We start from the raw sequence: 17,497 nt of genomic DNA, 5'->3' as shown, positions 1-17,497 counted from the left end.
AGAATGTAACCGGCAGTATTGACTCATTCACTGCCAAAGCTCTAAGGACTAAACAATAAAAACAGAATTAAAAGCATGAAAGCACCACAAAGTGAGATCATCTAAAAATACCAGATTAGCTAATGCAAAGGAACAAACATTTGTGCAGAAATAGGGGAACATAAATCTACTTAGCAGCAATTGCCATTAGAATAATCACACATCTTGCTGCAGAAAATGTTCTCCATCCAGAACTACCTGCAGTTTACATATGCATAAATGAGATTAGACACCCCTCCATATCCAAATCACAATGTTGTGTCCATTGCATGGACAAGATGTCAGCAGGCTTGAGAATTGTCCGATTGGGGACAAAAAGAGACATTCAATATTGAGAAAAGTTATTTATTCATTGACTTAGAAGGGCTCCGACTGGTGTAGGAGTAAAACATTTTGAAAAAGGCAGTAAATGCAACTATTGACTCTGTTAGTTTAGTAAGTTTTTGCCTAATAGAGAAAGAAATGCACTTGCAAATGGTATCATATCTGGTTGAGGTTAAATATCAGTTGAATGGAATGATGATGATTCATAACAGTAAATGATAATTGCCTTTACTATCCACCAGAAGGCCATAATATTAGTACCCTAGTTGGCAAAAAAAACATTTTGGGCACCTTGTTTAAAGCCAGTGATTGTACTTTTTTCCTAAAAATCATTTGGTATTACCGGTAGATAGCAAATACTTTCAATCCTGGACCAGATCGATTGCAGGCTTGGAGGATCACCCAGATTCTCCCATGATCTTCTATCTTCTCCAGAAGTCTATCTTCTCCAGTCTTGGAGAACTGTATTAAATCAGGCCCATAGTGTGATACCATGCAGATTTGATTTGTGGGCAAGGTGAAATGTGGGTAAGCTACTCAATTGGTGAGCTATTCAGAGTATAGGAGACCAACTTTAGGGTCTACAAATGCCTATCTTAAGACAAAAGCCATTTTTTGTTCTCATTAGGAGGGCACAGTCATGTCTTTATTCTGACATCTAAGAGCAGTGTTCCTCAACCAAAGTTCCATGGGACACTAGGGTTCCTCCTGAAGTTGCTTGGGGTTCCATGATTAATTTGTAAACTGACAACCAGATTGTTTTGGCTATCTGTAAAAATAGAATTATTCACAATGGCCAGCAATGTAGAAGGCATTCGTCCTACTGCCAACTATGTTATTTGTGAGCTGTGGCTATAGTAATATTAGAAAGGATTCCCAAAAACTTGAAAGTTATTTTAAGGGTTACCCTATGTTAAAAAGTTTGAGAAAGGCAGTCCTAGAACATTATAACAGCTGCCATATACAAGTATCGAACATCTAAATAGTTTTCTGTTCATGGAACACAACTATCCAATATTCTAAGCATGTTGGGTGATCTCCACATTCACCATAATTTGTGGTATTTAGGAAACTGCTTTCCCAGTAAGATGTCTTGTTCATCATATATGAATTAAAATATTTCTGGCAGTAGAAAATGTATATTTCCAAAGTGTTGTGGGACTCCCTTTTTCATCTGTCACTTTAATAAAATCAAGAAACATCTAATGATTTTTTTGTATGCAAACGCTAATGATTGGTGGTATGGGAAGCCTGCCAGCTGTGAAGGTTGAGCAGGATTAGCAAGTTCTTGTCTTGCTGAAGTATTGGTTTGTAGTCTTAAAGCATAGTTTCACTTAAGTGGCATTATGTTCTATATGTTTGCCAGCTTTGTGTATTCAATTTTCTGTTAAGGTAGTCTTGTGATTCTGACATCCAGATAGCACAGTAAAATCCAGGACCTCCACTGCACTTCTGGGTTCTGGAACCCTTGTTACCTTGTTAAAGCTGCATACACACCTGCAATTATTGTCGCTGTAAAGGATCTTTCACGATCCTTTCCAACGACCAAGGACTGCACGATGCATGAACGAGTGCTGTACATACAGCACCTTTCTGCTCTTGGGGAGGGGAGGGGGCGAACGACGGAGCGGCACCCTGTTGTGCGCTCTCCCCCTTTCGCTTCCATTAAAATCATTCGTTGTCCATCGCCCCTGGATCTGCCAGGACAGTCGTTCGGTTGATGAACTACGGGCGCTGTACACACGCCAGATTCCCATCCAATATTGGCCCTGGGCCAATTATCGGCCAAGAACCTTGGACGTTTGTATGTAGCTTAAGGCCAATTGGAAGTTACAACAGTTTACAGATAGGACATCACTATGATATATATATATATATATATACTTATATTTTTCCTGTTAAATAGACCATGTATGTTTTAATAATGTAAATAGTAGCTTGCAGATTTATTTTACCTTGTGCCTGGATTAGCTCATGTAGGGCTCTTCCATACTGGAGTATGTATTAGTAAAACTCAGAAAATGCTTGTGTCAATACTTGTATTGTAAGCACAGGTGTGCTTACAAGAGACTAAGCATGGGTTGCGTTGATGAAAAACATCAACTTCAGATATAGGGCCCCTGACTGCATCGTCATTTATAAAACAAGTAAAAAAAGCACTAAATTAACGCACAAAAAAAATCTAATTTTGGCAGATCTGTTATCTGTCTTATTCCCATTGGTTGTCCCAGACTTAGATCTGCCATCAGTAAAACTTCAGAACACTTAAAATACTTGCCTGCTTGCCCATAAAAAGCTATATAGACATTGACAAGCTTCAGCAAGCGTGTTTCTAATTCCTAACACCCACAAGTATGAGCTCTAAAAGGAGCAAAAGGTAACTGGATAAACATATAGAAGGTAAAGTAGGAAACTACAATTTCCTGCACAGATAATGCACGGTTGCTGCATTACCTTCCACTAATAAAGAATCCTCAGTGTGCTCCGTTATAGATAATTATTATTATTAATATTATTACTAAGATTTTATTATTCTTATCGACATTTTGCTTTCAAGTAAAAAATATTTTAGAACAGAAGTGACACCCTTCAGGTACAAATAGCTTCTTTTAGATATTTTATATATTGATAGGTAAATGGTGCCATTTAAAAGACATTTTAGATCACATAACAGGAAAGAGCTGACCGAGATAAGGAAAAGCTGCCTGGCAAAAAGTGGGATCATCCTGTCTCCGGATCTGCACTGCAGCCAAGGAAGCCATGTGAATGTGGGCTGAGGCATGTTATCTTCTATTTTCTCTTGGCTAAAATAAACCAGCTTTGTTACATATATCAGCCACTGCACTGATAGAAATCTTTCATTACCATCCCCATCTACAACCTCCCCCGCTGGCTGGAACCAGGATATTTCAGTGTGAACTGAAATCATATGTAGTAATTATTTTATATCCATCAGAAAACAGAAATTATATTTTCACAATATACTTAGTATCATTTTTTTGATACTTTGTTTTCTGAAAAATGTATGCAGTTTATTGCATTTATAAACCAAAGAAAATATATTTGTCTCTAAGGCTAGGTCTACGCGGACCTTTTTAAAAAGGCATGTAAACGTTCCTACTCCGTTTATATGCGTTGTTATTCATTTTTATTAGCGTTTTAAAACTTGCCTTTAAAACACTGGTAATGGTAAGGCACTGGTAAGGTCAATTTTTGGGGGGAAGCCAATTAACTTAACTGCATGTTTTTGGAATGTGGGAGGAAACCTAGATAGTGGATAGTGTCCTGGCCAGGAATTGAACCTGGGACCTAGCGCTGCAAAGGCAAGAGTGCCAACCCCTGAGCCACCATGCTGCCCATTTTGGGTGTTTTCCAGGGGAAAGCGTCCGTGTAGACTAAGCCTTAGTGTAAAGCAGCCACAGCATGGGGTTGTTTGCCAGCATTACCCCGCATTTAATTTTTTAATTTTTTTAACGTTGCAAGTAACGTTATGAATAATGCTCATAAACATGCCTCAAGGAAACGTTGTAATGTGGATTAGCTCATTGGAATACATGGGAATTTCAAACATGGGCTTTTAAAGCCTCAGGTTAAACCCTGGGGAAAACTTCCGTGTAGACTAAGCCATAGTGTAAAGCAGCCACGGCAGTGGTTGTTCTACACTAAGAGACAAGTAGATTTTCATTAGTTCACATCAAGCCTGAGCCCATGCTTGGTTAATGGACTGTGCATCTCCCTTTTGTTTTTATTGGAGTTCTTTCTATAAACTTCAACATTTATCTAATTGACATGGAAAATAATATAAGACCTTTGTTAGAATATAACAAATGATCATGTGTACTTACAAACATAAATTACCTTAAAGCCTTAATTTTTTACTCATCTGGGACGAGTTTCTCTTTATTGAATTTTCTATGTACCTAAGACCTCGCATAACACATCAAGGATAGAAGTCTATTTTCCCCCCTATACCTTATTTAAAAATTTTGCTTATCATATTTTCAGTTCATTTTTATGGGCCATAAAACACTCATCGATCCAGGTAAATGCACAAAGACCGCATTTCCTGCTATGCATTGCACTGCACCAGGGAGAGATAAACAGGTCTGATTGATTTGTATGACAATGTTGGGTTTGCTGCATTTTTCCTGCCATAGCTGATTGTATTATACCACTGTGTACTGTGTATACAGCAAAATCCTCAGGAAGTGGTAAATGGTAGGTACACACAGACACACATTTCACTTCTGTTGTTCAATGGTGAATTTTTACATAAACACCAAACTAGATCATAACACCCAGCTAGTCTATACTCAAATGTTCCACTCCAGTCAATGCTGTGTATATTATGTGTGAAACGACTCTAAGCCTAAATCTACTGTGGTTCAATGCAGTGGAGGGTTAGCAGTAAATCTACTAGAATATGTGTCCCCATGTCTTGGGGTTTCTTTGCTCTCTGTGATAGACTGCTTGACCAGTTTTAGGGTACTCAGCAACCTTTTCTTATTTTGTCTCATTCTCTTTTTCTTTACATGGTTTTTCATGTTTCTGGTGGCTATCTCACTACAGTGTGTGCAGTGAATTCTGCCCTTGGCATTTGACATCATTCTTTGTGGTCTTCGGATGGTGGGCAAGGTCAGAAGTATAGTTTTTTTGCCTCAAATTAAAGGAATTGATTGGGTCTCTGCTGGAGTGTGCTGGAGGAATGACTGCTTCAGTTGTAAATACCATCCATGTTATTCTTTGTCTATGGTACTGCGTGTTCTCTTTATAGACATAATTCAGCCACACCCAGGTTCACCCATGATAGTCTATCTTCTCCAGTCTTGGAGACATTTACCCTCCCTGACAGTAATCCTGACTGTGGCTCGGGGTGAATTTTCCATACCAAAAAGCGGTAACCCCCAGCCACAATGTGGTGGAATTGCCAGGGAGTTAAAGTCCTACCTGGTTCCCACTTTCCAGTGGCGTCCTCCAGTGCTGCCCGTGACATCCTCCAGCGATGCCCAGCATCTTCTTCCCCTGGGGATGCTGGCTGAGCATCTGTGAAACCTGGTGATACCTGGCCAGCATCTGTGTCCCTGGTGTGTGAACGTTGGGGATGCGAGGCCAGGGGAAGCAGATGCCGGCCGGGCATCTGCTTGCGAGCCTTAGGCTGATGGGTGGGACCATTGGGCTGGCAGGCGGGACCAGGCGGGAAATATAAAATTTTGAGTATTTTTAAATGTACCACTTTAACATTTAAAAATACTCATTATTCAGACTGCCAGGGAGGTTAAAAAATCAGGCCCATTATCTCTAAATGTATTGTCATTTGGTTATAAATGTGATTTAACTGCTGTTTTGGATATTCTGTCTTGTAAATTCTTTATTTCCTATATTAGTCTACCATTTGCTTGATGATCATTCGTTGCACAAATGTATAATTCTTTATGCTCCCTATATTTCCAATAAAAAATATTTTGAACAGCTAGGTCTGATTTTTTTTACAGTTCTTCCCAACTGATCCCAACATGTTGATGAATACCTTTAAGTGGATATAAAAATACTAAAAGTAGAAGATAACATGTTCATGGGCTTTGACTGAAGAAGAGGAAAATTACCTAAAAGGAGAGTGGGCTTGGATGAAAGAAGAAGGTTTTGATCACAGAGGAAGAGAATGACCAGAGAGTGGGTATGATGGAAGCAAAAGAATATTTAGAGAATAAAAACAGCAATTTAAATAAGGGAAGAATAGTAGTTCATTACTGTTGATCTCCATCAGATGGTGCTGTGTGTTCATGTAAAGTGTGTAACAAACTCATGTCTCTTGTCTCTGATGGAAAGATTTTGTTACACACCTTACATACAGACACAGTACCAGATGCTGTGGCATTTTGAAAGAAAAAAAATCTTGGTTTGCACTACAATATAACTAACCCTTTCAACACACCTGCAATTTAGCTACTGTAAGCCTACCCTTTTGTAGAATTTGGAGTAGGTTATCCCATTCCTTAAAACTATTGACTCTTGCTGACAGGGCTCTGTATTATGAGTTGTTTCATATTTCTGAAGATGGATTTACAGACTTTCAGCCAAAACTTTGCAATTCATAGACTGCCACAAACTTGTGTATGACAGCCACTGCTTGGTGGACTCTGCATGCATTAACTTTGCTTGGCACATAGAAGAAAATAATAGCTGGCTGTAAGTATTTATCAGGCACAGTATGATTGCTGTTGAACCTTTGTACCCTGGAAGGATCCCTGATAGGGTCACATTGGCTTTCTCTTTCTAGTCTGCACGAGATACCAAAGCGTGGAAAAGAGTATATAGGGGGTCTTCTCCCATATGATCATTCATTAGAGGTGGGTGTCATTTAACTGTGCTAACATGGAGCAATACAGAGCTACAAATATGTTTACCACTTCTTCCCCTTGCACCACCTGACATCTGTACAGGTACCTGGAATTCAATTCCATAGCTCCAAAGCTACTGTCCCCTTCTCCTCACCTTAATAGCCTAAACGAATGGCATCCAATGTTTTAGAGAAATATTGCAAGCAAATAACACATCCCCAGACCTAAAAAACTTAAAATGCAAAAAATGATTTTTTTGCAGCTGTTTCTTTTATATTAGCTTTTCTAAACACATGGAATAATCTAGAGGAGTGAACAGTTTACTACCAAAAACTTCTCAAAAGTTAAATAAAACATTTTTAGAGAGACGTATAAATCCACCCAAAATTCTAGCAGAACTAAAATAAGTATTACCATTGTGATAACATATCCTGTAATCCTAGGATCTGATCATCCCTTCTACCTGTGTACAAGGAGAGGAATGTGTCCTTTAAACCCAGCCCATGTTGCTGCTATGAGCTCATGCTAGAAGTGGTGCAGGCTGGTGCCTCCCTGGAAGGAGTGTAGGTGACCGGGTCAGATCTGTGATCAGGGGTGTGTCATGAGCAGTCACATTGCCAGGCAGCACTCACATTGCCAGGGAGCACTCACATTGCCAGGCAGCACTCACATTGCCAGGCAGTCAGGAGCGGTCTCGCTGCTGCTTTGTTTTCTGTCTCTGACAGCAGCAGAGGTGCTGGATCCATGGAGGAGGCGGTGTGAATGGATCTGGAGGGAATCTGCTGCAATCTAGGAGCCCCATCTTTTTATAAATATGGTGCTGAGGACCAGAATCGTCCTGTGCCCACTGGGCATCTTTGGAATAACTTCTTCCCAGATCTATGCCTGCTGTGTGGGTAAAGAAAAGCTCTTGGCATTTGTGCTTTTGTTTTCAGGCATGCACATGGCAAGCAGTCAGAACTTTGCAGGTGCTACCACTGGATTCAGTCTTCACCCTCCATACTTCAATTTGGCAGAAGGGGCTAAAATTAGGGCAACTGCTACCTGTGGGGAAGAGGTCAGCTCTGGGAGAGGAGAAGTGCCCCAACACAGGATGGATCTGTACTGTAAATTGGTGGGAGGACCAGTGCTGTCATCACATACTATTCAGGTACTGTCCATCTACTGCAACATTCTTCTGACTTCAGATGTCATCTCAGCTTCATGTCCTAAACTTTCTCTGCTGACTTACATGCTTTACTTACATACTATTTCCAGCCTGATGATCCTCCAATGCAACAGCAAATTATTTTATGTGGGTGATCATCGACAATTACAGTAGTCTGCCATAACATTAGAAATGTCCATTTATGAATGTTCTCACCCAACATTTAACAAAAATATACACATTCTGCAAACTAAATTCAATTAGTAAATGTGTGAATTCACTTCTACTCATGATTTATACATGTTCTAATTTAATTCAGTTTTAAAAAAAAGATTTGGTAAAAGTTGGGTAAATCCTTGGTGGCAACATTTATGGTCACTTTAGAACAATGTTTCCCAACTAGGGTTCTTCCTGAGGTTTCTAGGGGGCAATGAGCAATTTCTGCTCCTCAGGTCAGTTTAACTGACACCAATAATCTGTTTGGCTATCTGTAAGGATAACATGTTTCCCACTGGTCAGCAATTTAAGAGACATTCATCCCACTAACCACCATGTTAATGTACTGTGAGTTGTGAATATAGTAATTAAAGCAGTGGTTCCCTGAGGACCTTAATGTTATTTTAAGGTTTCGCCTTGTTAGAAAGGTTTAGAAACACTGCCTTAGAAATTTCTGAAGATGTCATGCTTTACTGTATTAAAACTTTTTTTTTAGATTTTGGATCAAGTGGTGAGGGATTCTAACTCATCAGTTTTTATTAAAGTCTGTGTCACCTGTAGAGACACAACCTGGTATGTGTTATGTACAAAAAAGATAAATGGGACAAATGGTGGATTGATCTCCTACCTACACTGACTGCCAGTGCAAGGGGGCAATTTTCCATTAATTAACCATGTAAGGGGGTCACTTCTACTCTAACCAATGCAATGTTAGAGGACACCATACCTCATTATCTGCCCTTATTTACTGCAGGTATTATTCATTTCAGGAATTAATGGAATTTAGTAGGCAGTTGGTAATAAACTTATCTGCACTAAATGTTAAATATGCCAGGTATGCCAGATTACCCTTTCTTTTATTTTTAACGTTCTTCTAATTATCTACAGTACTGATGTGCCTAGTCCTTTTTAGCAGAGTTTTCCCAGGTATCTGCAAATCACTGCAAGGGTTCCCTAGGGGTAAAAATGTTAAAGAAAGCTGCTCTATACTTTCTGAATCATTGACCTGTAACAGACAGACACCTGTCTTGTAGACTGATTCCAAGACAGCTAGGATCAGAAGGGACTGAAGCCTCTAGATCATCATATTAGCTAAGAAACTTGCATTTTTATTCTGAGAATTCAGCAATACCAGCCTAGGTGTTTTCTTAGTGTAGGTTTCCAAAATTGGAATATATACATATGCGAGAAAAACTTCTGTGTTTTTTTACATCATGTAAAACCCAACTCCACCCAATTGCATTTAAATAGGTTGGAACCTCTGCCAGGTTTTTGTCAGTTTGAAAAACTGGCAAAAACCTGGCAACACAGTGGCTCAGTGGTTAGCACTCCGGTCTTTGCTGCGCTACGTCCCAGGTTCATATCTTGGCCAGCACACTATCTGCAAGGAGTTTCCAGGTTCTCCCCCTGTTTGTGTGTTTCTTCCAAGTACTCCGGTTTCCTCCCACATTCCAAAAACATGCCGTTAGGTTACTTGGCTTCCCCTATAAAAAAAAATTACCTTAGACATATATTAAAGACATATGACTATGGTAGGGACATTAGATTGTGAGACAGTTAGTGACATAACTATGGACTTTGTAAAGCGCTGCGTAATATGTCGGCGCTATATAAACACTGTGCAATATTAATTGCTTTCTTGGTCACAATATTTCATATTCTGACACACAGAGTGTTACTAAAACAGCAATTGAGGAGACATATCTGCAATCTGAAATAGTTCTGTCTTTTGCTGCCATTATTGACAAGATGTTTTAGATAGCTCTGTGTACTTCAATTGAAGGATATCTTCTTTCTTACCTGTACCAATGAAGACAATTAAAGGGAAGTTTCCCCAATGGTTATTCATACATCAAAAAAAATCTGGCTGAGAAAAATAGCTGGAGTTGGGCTTTAAGTTCTTGAGCGAATGAATGTGCTTTGAAGAGCTATCCCTAACCTGTTGATGTTTTCTATCAGTGTACTTTTCCATGGCATTTCTGACATCTAGGTGTGTTAAAGGAACAATGTTTGGGGTTAAAAGTAAGTTCACTAAAAGCAAACAAATGACATCACAATTTAAACAGGTGTTACCTACCTGGAGTTTTTGTGTCAATCTGTAGAACATCAGGTGTGTGAAGATCAGGAGTAGGCCAAAAGACACAGAAGAAATACATATTGTGTTGTCATCCAGTCTGTTCTCTGTGGGACATGTGAATATAGATTTATATAAATTAAGATTTTTCGAGTTGACTCTGTCTTTATATTCAGTAATACGGAGCAAAGAGCTCTGGATTTTTTAAATGTAGTAACCTACAGCAACCAATCACATCTCTGTTTATTATAATCAGATCATTTGGTGATTGTTTGTATTGGAATGCTACATTTTGCACACTAGTGTTGCTGAATACACATGTTTGTAACTGATGTCTGATTATAGCAACAAGCAGACAGGTTTCCTACTGCATAATTTTATTAGTTTAATTGAGCCCCATGAGCTGCCCTTAGTGTGTTTATGAAATAAAATAAAAAAATGATAATTTTGGAAGGATAGATCAGCACACATTAGTGGAATATGTTTAGTGACTCATTAAAGGAAACCAAACCCACCCAATCCTTTTCACACTTATGTAACATAACAACATATAAAAATACATGTTACTTGTCATCCTTTTGTTTTACCTATATGTCTCTAAAAAGTCCCCAGACCAAGACTGTTCCTTATACATAAAGGCTAGGTATCACTTTTTGCAGACTAGTCTGAAAAATTTGTATTAAAGCAGAGGTAGGCAAACTTTTATGGCCACTAGGCCTTTGCAGGGGTGGGCGGTAGTACGTTTGGCCAGACTCTGATTCCTGCCCTAATGGCTCCACCCACCACCAGGGAACGCCCGCTGATAGGAAATCCCTCTCCCCCGTATGCATTGCGTAGAGCCTTCCCTATATACCGTGTGGGCGGTGGTAAATAGGGGAGCAACAGCAAGGGGGCGGCTCTGATAGTTCCTAATGCCCCCAGGCAGATCCGCCGGATCGACCAGGGGGCATTAGGCTGGAACGAACTACCGGCTAGGCCAGAAATTGCTGACCCCTGTAATAAAGGGAGTATAATGGGCCAGGGGAGGTTTCTGCAGTCAATGTTGTCAGGTTATATGTTATTCACACTGTCAGGGCTCTTGTTGATTCTAGTAGAGCTTGTATAATGTTCTTGCATAAAAGAGAAAAGGTGTTTTTGGAAGTGTATAAAGTTCCGCATGGCTTTAAATAATAATAATAATAAATAATAAAATTAGAATATAAACATACAATATTGCCTATTTGTTTAAAAATTCATCACCACCTCTAATCATTTGTGAAGCAGTTCACAAACCACGTAGTCATATTTTTGTGTTATTGGGCATTTGCAACCTGTTCTGCATACTTCATCTTTTTTCAGTTCTGCATAAAGTAGGGGAGCGTTTACACCTCTATTAGTTTTTGTTTTATTGTCTGTGTTTTATAGAAGGAGGTTTTTATGACTTACTGTCTGCATGGAAGAGCAGAAATGGATGCAAATGGAAATGAAAAGAAGTCTTTTATGTTTTACTGGAGACAATGGTCACCAAAACAAATAAAGGGATGAATCATCGCATTCCTCACAAAGAAATTAGTTATTCCTTTTTTATTTTGTAATAAATATATATATATATATATATATATATATATATAAACTCAAGGTCAAACAGGCTGTCTTAGGCTGATGTAGCTTTGGGGATGTGTTTGTTACTTTATGATATTATAAATTATAATTTGTACTGAAAATATTAATGTGATTTGATAATGTATACACAAATGAAATATAAAGAATGTTTAGGATGATCAATCCTCTTTAATGGTAACCTTTTTAGAGAGAAATATGTAGGCTGTACTTTGAGTCATAAATCCAATACAGGTTTACAAATAAGGACTTTTCTGATCAGCAGAAGTTCCAGGTTGGTGAAAGTATTAAAACCAATAGCGCAAGGGAGCTAGCAATTTTTAATGTACATTTTTATTGAAAGAATGTTTGATATATTAAAAACAAAAATGTGAAAATATACTTATTAATAATACTTATATTATTATATATATATATAATATATACAGTAGTAACATATTATAAGAAATATACATCACAAAGAATAACAAAGGGCAGAATAGAAAAGAAAAACATGATGGACGTTATATTAGTCATCATCCGAGTCCAACCAAACAACATTTTGGAACCACATCTCCAGGGGGATTACCACTAGTAGCTGGCATTTTTTTAAGAAGCAGAGCAGCAATGGCAACCCCCAATTTCTTTTAAGAAAAGTAACTTTATTGAATATATATCACAAAGATGTGATACAGGAAAACTATCATTCTATAGTGGGTAATAGTAGATCCCAAACTAAATTTCAAAGCAAGTTTTTTTTTTTTAAACAGTAAGTGACCATAAGACTATAATACCAAGGCAGCACTAAATAATGACTGCAAAAAGTTAATTTTCATATAAGATTTGTCATACATGATGTGGTAATAGTTTTGAAATTTTACATTTATGTTTTTTTTTTTGCGTGTTTCATTTCACAGGGGCAGTTCTGTGACTTTTGTGATTCTTCAGATCCCAATAGAGCTCATCCTGCATCCAATGCCATTGACGGAACAGAGCGTTGGTGGCAAAGTCCCCCATTATCCTTAGGTTTACATTACAATGAGGTCAATGTCACTATAGATCTTGGTCAGGTAAGCACAATGTAGATTTGCTTCCAATTTAGATAAATAATCTGTATGCCTACTGACATAAAATATGCTGATATCCATTCTTTAGAGTGAGAATACTTGAAATGGGTAAGGTTTTTAAAGTGGAACACTATTAAAAGTTTTTGTAATTTTTGGACGGCTTTCAAAAGGGTTAGAAACAATGTCATGTGTTTATTACTGTCCTTGATTAGAGAAATGACCCATCATTTCAACCTCAAACTGTTCAACCTTTCCCTTTCTACTGGTATATACCCTTCTGCCCTCAAACATGCCATTATTCCCCTTATTCTGAAGAAACCCTCACAAGACCCCTCCTTACCTTCTAGCTACCATCCTATCTTCCTTCTCCCATATGCTTCCAAAGTTCTTGACTGAAACAACCCTTACTAAAGTGGCCAATAACCTCCTCAGAGCTAAGTCTCAAGGCATCTTTTCCCTGCTCCTTCTCCTTGATATTTCCTCTGCTTTTGACACTGTTGATCACCCCCTTCTAATACAAATCATGCGCTCCATTGGTATCAGTGGCACTGCTCTCTCTTGGTTTGCTTCCTATCTGTCTGACCGCTCCTTTCAAGTTTCTTTCAATGGTAATTGCTTCTCTCCCACTCTCCTCCCTGTTGGTTTTTTCCCAAGGGTCAGTCCTTGGATCGGTTCTCTTTTCTCTGTACACCTCCTCTCTGGGTAGTCTCATATCCTCCTTTGGCTTACCGTACCATCTGTATGCTGATGACACTCAAATCTGTCTGTCCACCCCTGACCTGTCTCCCTCAGTCCTGGATAAGGTCTCATGCTGCCTGTCAGCCATCTCATCATGGATGTCTGACTGATTCCTGAAACTCAACCTTGATAAAACAGAACTCATTATGTTCCCCCCCTCAAAATCTCCCCCTGACATTTTCCTAATTGTTAACAACACTGTTATTCATCCCTCCCCTCAGGCACGTTGTCTTGGTGTCACCTTTGACTCTGCCCTCTCATTTACCCCCCATATTCAGAGCATTTCCAGGTTCTGTCACTTTCACCTATGCAACATCTCCAAAATCCACCCCTACCTGTCCCCTGAGACCACCAAACTCCTTGTACATGCTCTTATCATTTCTCGTCTGGACTACTGTAACATCCTTCTCGCTGGTATTCCACTAACCCGACTCTCTCCTCTACAATCTATTATGAATGCTGCAGCCAGACTCATCCATCCTTCCCACCGCTCCTCTTCTGCTGCATCTCTTTGTAGTTCTCTCCATTGGCTTCCATTTCACCTTAGAATCAAATTTAAGCTCCTGTGCTTTGCCTTCAAATCCCTCCACAGTTATTGTCCCACTTACATTTCTGACCTGGTAAAAAAATACTCCCCCTGCCGCTCTCTCCGCTCCTCCAATGACCTACCACTGACTTCTTCACTCATAACCTCATCACACGAGTCTTCTCTAATGTGCACAAATAACAATGCAACCTGCCTGAAGATCTAATTCTTCATTGTTCTATCCAAAAATAGAGAAAAGATTTGTGTTGAGTTCCATCCAATACCATGTGGGGTATTTGGTGTGCCATTTAGTTCTATTCATAAAGAACCGTGGAGGAGTACAATGTGGAATTGTTGGGTACAAACCTTATACAGGATTTTTTGATGCATAATACCAAATAAAATAAACATTTTTAAAAGTAAACCATCACAATTTATTGGTAAATTACATAAAAACACCTAACACATAACACTAAATAGACTAAATAATCCTAATAATTATGTATACAGGTTACAAACATTTCATTATTTTGTTTATTTTTATCAATTATCCCTCTTCTTGATGGGTTTCACTCTTAAGCTTCATCAGAAGAACAAACAAGATTTTTTTCTAGGAAAAGTTTATAATTTAATTAATCAGCATCCTTAATTATTATATTCAACATTCTTTCAATATCAAAGTCACTCAAATTTAGAAACGTCACTTATCAGTCTTTTTCTTTTTCCATGATTATATACCTGGAATAAAACAAGGATACAATACTTTAAAAGAAAGAGTGAATACATCACAAATATCCTTATCAATCACCAAGGAGTGACAATTGTGAGGAAAGGTATATCACTTAGCTATATTCAATATTTCAATTTCTTGTGGGGGAACCCTCATTTTTATCCTTCTTCCTGATATTTAAGAGCAATATATATACAGTTAGGTCCATAAATATTTGGACACAGACAACTTTTTTCTAATTCTGGTTCTGTACATTACCACAACTAGTTTTAAATGAATGACTTTCTGCTTTAATCAGTGGGTTGAACAAAAAGATTGCATAGAAATGTGAGGAACTAAAGGCTTTTTTTTAACACAATCACTTCATTTCAGGGGCTCAAAAGTAATTGGACAAATAACTCAAAAGCTATTTCATGGGCTGGTGTGGGCAATTCCTTCGTTATGTCATTATCAATTAGCAGATAAAAGGCCTGGAGTTGTTTTGAGGGGGGGGGGGGGGGTGCTTGTATGTGGAAGATTTTGCTGTGAACAGACAACATGGGGTCAAATGATGCATGCAGGTGAAACAAGCCCTCCTTATGCTGCAAAAACAGAAAAATCCCATCCGAGAAATTGCTACAATATTAGGAGTAGTGTTGGTCAAATAGCTCACTATTTGATTCGGCAGCTATTCGCTCGAATATAGCGAAAAAATTCGGGTGGTCGAACATCGAATTGGAACACCATTAAAGTCAATAGGAGGAAAAATTCGGGTTTTTTTAAGCACTGTGTAGAGCTTCTACAGCCTCCAAACAGATGTAAAAAGATACATTGTAAAAGGATACATAAAAAGATACATTTTAAAAGGATACATAAAAAGATACATTGTAAAAAGATACATTGTAAAAGGATACATAACACTATTACATACCCCTGTACTTCACATGAAGATTAAAGAGCACCTGTCAATTCAATTTTAGGCTAAAGCTAGGTACACACTTCCAATAATTATTGTTAGAAAATAAACGATTACGACCGATCAACGAATATGCACGATTATACTTGAACAATCATATTGTGCACAATTCTGTACATGCTGCAACAATATGATCGTTCAAATATAATCCACCAACAGCGTCCACACACTAGATACAATCGTTTGAACGATGCAGGGAGGCAGATCCACCGTAGCGGTCGATCATTTCCAACGACAATCCTCGATCGTCGGCGTCCTTGGTCACTTTTTTTTGGCCAATCGGTTGTTCGTCGGTCGTTCGTCAGTCGTTTCTAACGATAATTATTGGACATGTGTATGCAGCTTTAGTCTACACGGACTGTTTCCCCAGCGTTTAACCTGAGGCTTTTTAAAGCCCATGTTTGAAGTCCCCATGCATTCCCATGGGCTAATCTACACCTGGATGTTTCCTTCAGGCAAGTTTTTTAGCGTTATCTTAAACGTTGCCTCCAACATTTAAAAAATTAAAATGCTGGATAAACACTTCCATTGAACTCAATGGAGGCTTTTTCAAGCGTTTTTAAGCTTTTATGAAAGCTTCCATTGAAAACAATGGGGGCTGTTATAAACATTTTTAGCAGGACTTTGGAATCTGGAAGCCCCCTTTAATAAGGAGACTCCCGGATCTCCACCGCCCCACCCTGGGGAATGAGTACAGGGGTACATAAATCCCCTTACTCATTCCCTGAAAGGGTTAAAATAGCTGCAAAAACAGAAAAAACCCATCCGAGAAATTGCTACAATATTAGGAGTGGCAAAATCTACAGTTTGGTACATCATGAGAAAGAAACAAAGCAATGCTAAAAGACCTGGATGTCCACAAAAGCCAACAAACAAAAAAGCAACTGAAAGCCGCTGCAGTAAAGGCCTAGAAGAGCATTAAAAAGGAGGAAACCCAGCATCTGGTGATGTCCATGAGTTCAAGACTACAGGCTGTCATTGCCAGCAAAGGGCTTTCAACCAAGTATTAGAAATTAAATTACTTTAATTTGTCCAATTTCTATATTAATAATATAGTACAGTATTTTGTATAAATAAAAGCACTCACCCTTTACTTGAGTTCCTCTCTCCTCCTTTCCTTACATGTCTAGTCCTTGGTGTTGTTCAAACAAAACTCCCACCACTCATAAATGATCTGAACAGCGTCCCATGTGCTTTTTATGTATTGTAATTTTGGAGAAGTTACAATCATTGTCATGCCCGTAGGATGGGTGGGCACAGCACTAGGGTTAGATTACCTGGAAAGATTTTGTATGTTCTCCCCATATTTTGTTGAGTTTTCTTTGTGAGCGCTTTCGAGGGAAAATTGGGCAAAGTTAGACTTTTGGCATTATACTGTGGTATTTTACTTGGGCACCTAATGTCACAAACCAGACGCCTGGGAACATAACAGGTGGAAACCGCTTGTTTTTTTTCACACTTTGTCAAACGACATTTGCAATAAGCTACAAAAGCCTGGCTTTGTGTTTACCTTCCTTTTTATTTTAACCTTTGCATTGTAACCACAAAAACATAAAAACATGTACACAAGCAATTTTTAATGTTTGCACCAATTCAAATATAAGGAGGCGGCAGGGGTGGCAAACCTCCCCTGGATGCTACGTGTGGCATTTAAAAAAACTCCTGACTGTGGCATTTAGAAAAACCCCAACACTCAAAAAAAGAGACAGATCAACACATTCCAAAGTTAACCATTTTTTGCAAGCAGTTTTAGGCAGCGAAATCT

General features: G+C 38.6%; 1 protein-coding gene across 1 annotated transcript in view; it reads left to right on the top strand.

The window, feature by feature from the left end:
• Positions 1-7,307: 7,307 nt before the first annotated feature.
• Positions 7,308-17,497, top strand: part of LAMA3 (laminin subunit alpha 3) — a 119,276-nt gene continuing 109,086 nt past the window's right edge. Inside the window, exons 1-2 of the mRNA XM_072411311.1 lie at positions 7,308-7,851; positions 12,634-12,786. Coding sequence (XP_072267412.1) covers positions 7,516-7,851; positions 12,634-12,786 — 489 coding nt within the window. The 5' untranslated portion in view covers positions 7,308-7,515. The remainder of the gene's footprint in view (positions 7,852-12,633; positions 12,787-17,497) is intronic.

The sequence above is a fragment of the Pyxicephalus adspersus genome, chromosome 5, assembly GCF_032062135.1.
Source record: "Pyxicephalus adspersus chromosome 5, UCB_Pads_2.0, whole genome shotgun sequence".
NCBI lineage: Eukaryota > Metazoa > Chordata > Amphibia > Anura > Pyxicephalidae > Pyxicephalus > Pyxicephalus adspersus.
Note: the sequence above shows the minus strand (reverse complement) of the source record. Positions and strands in the feature narration are given on the sequence as shown.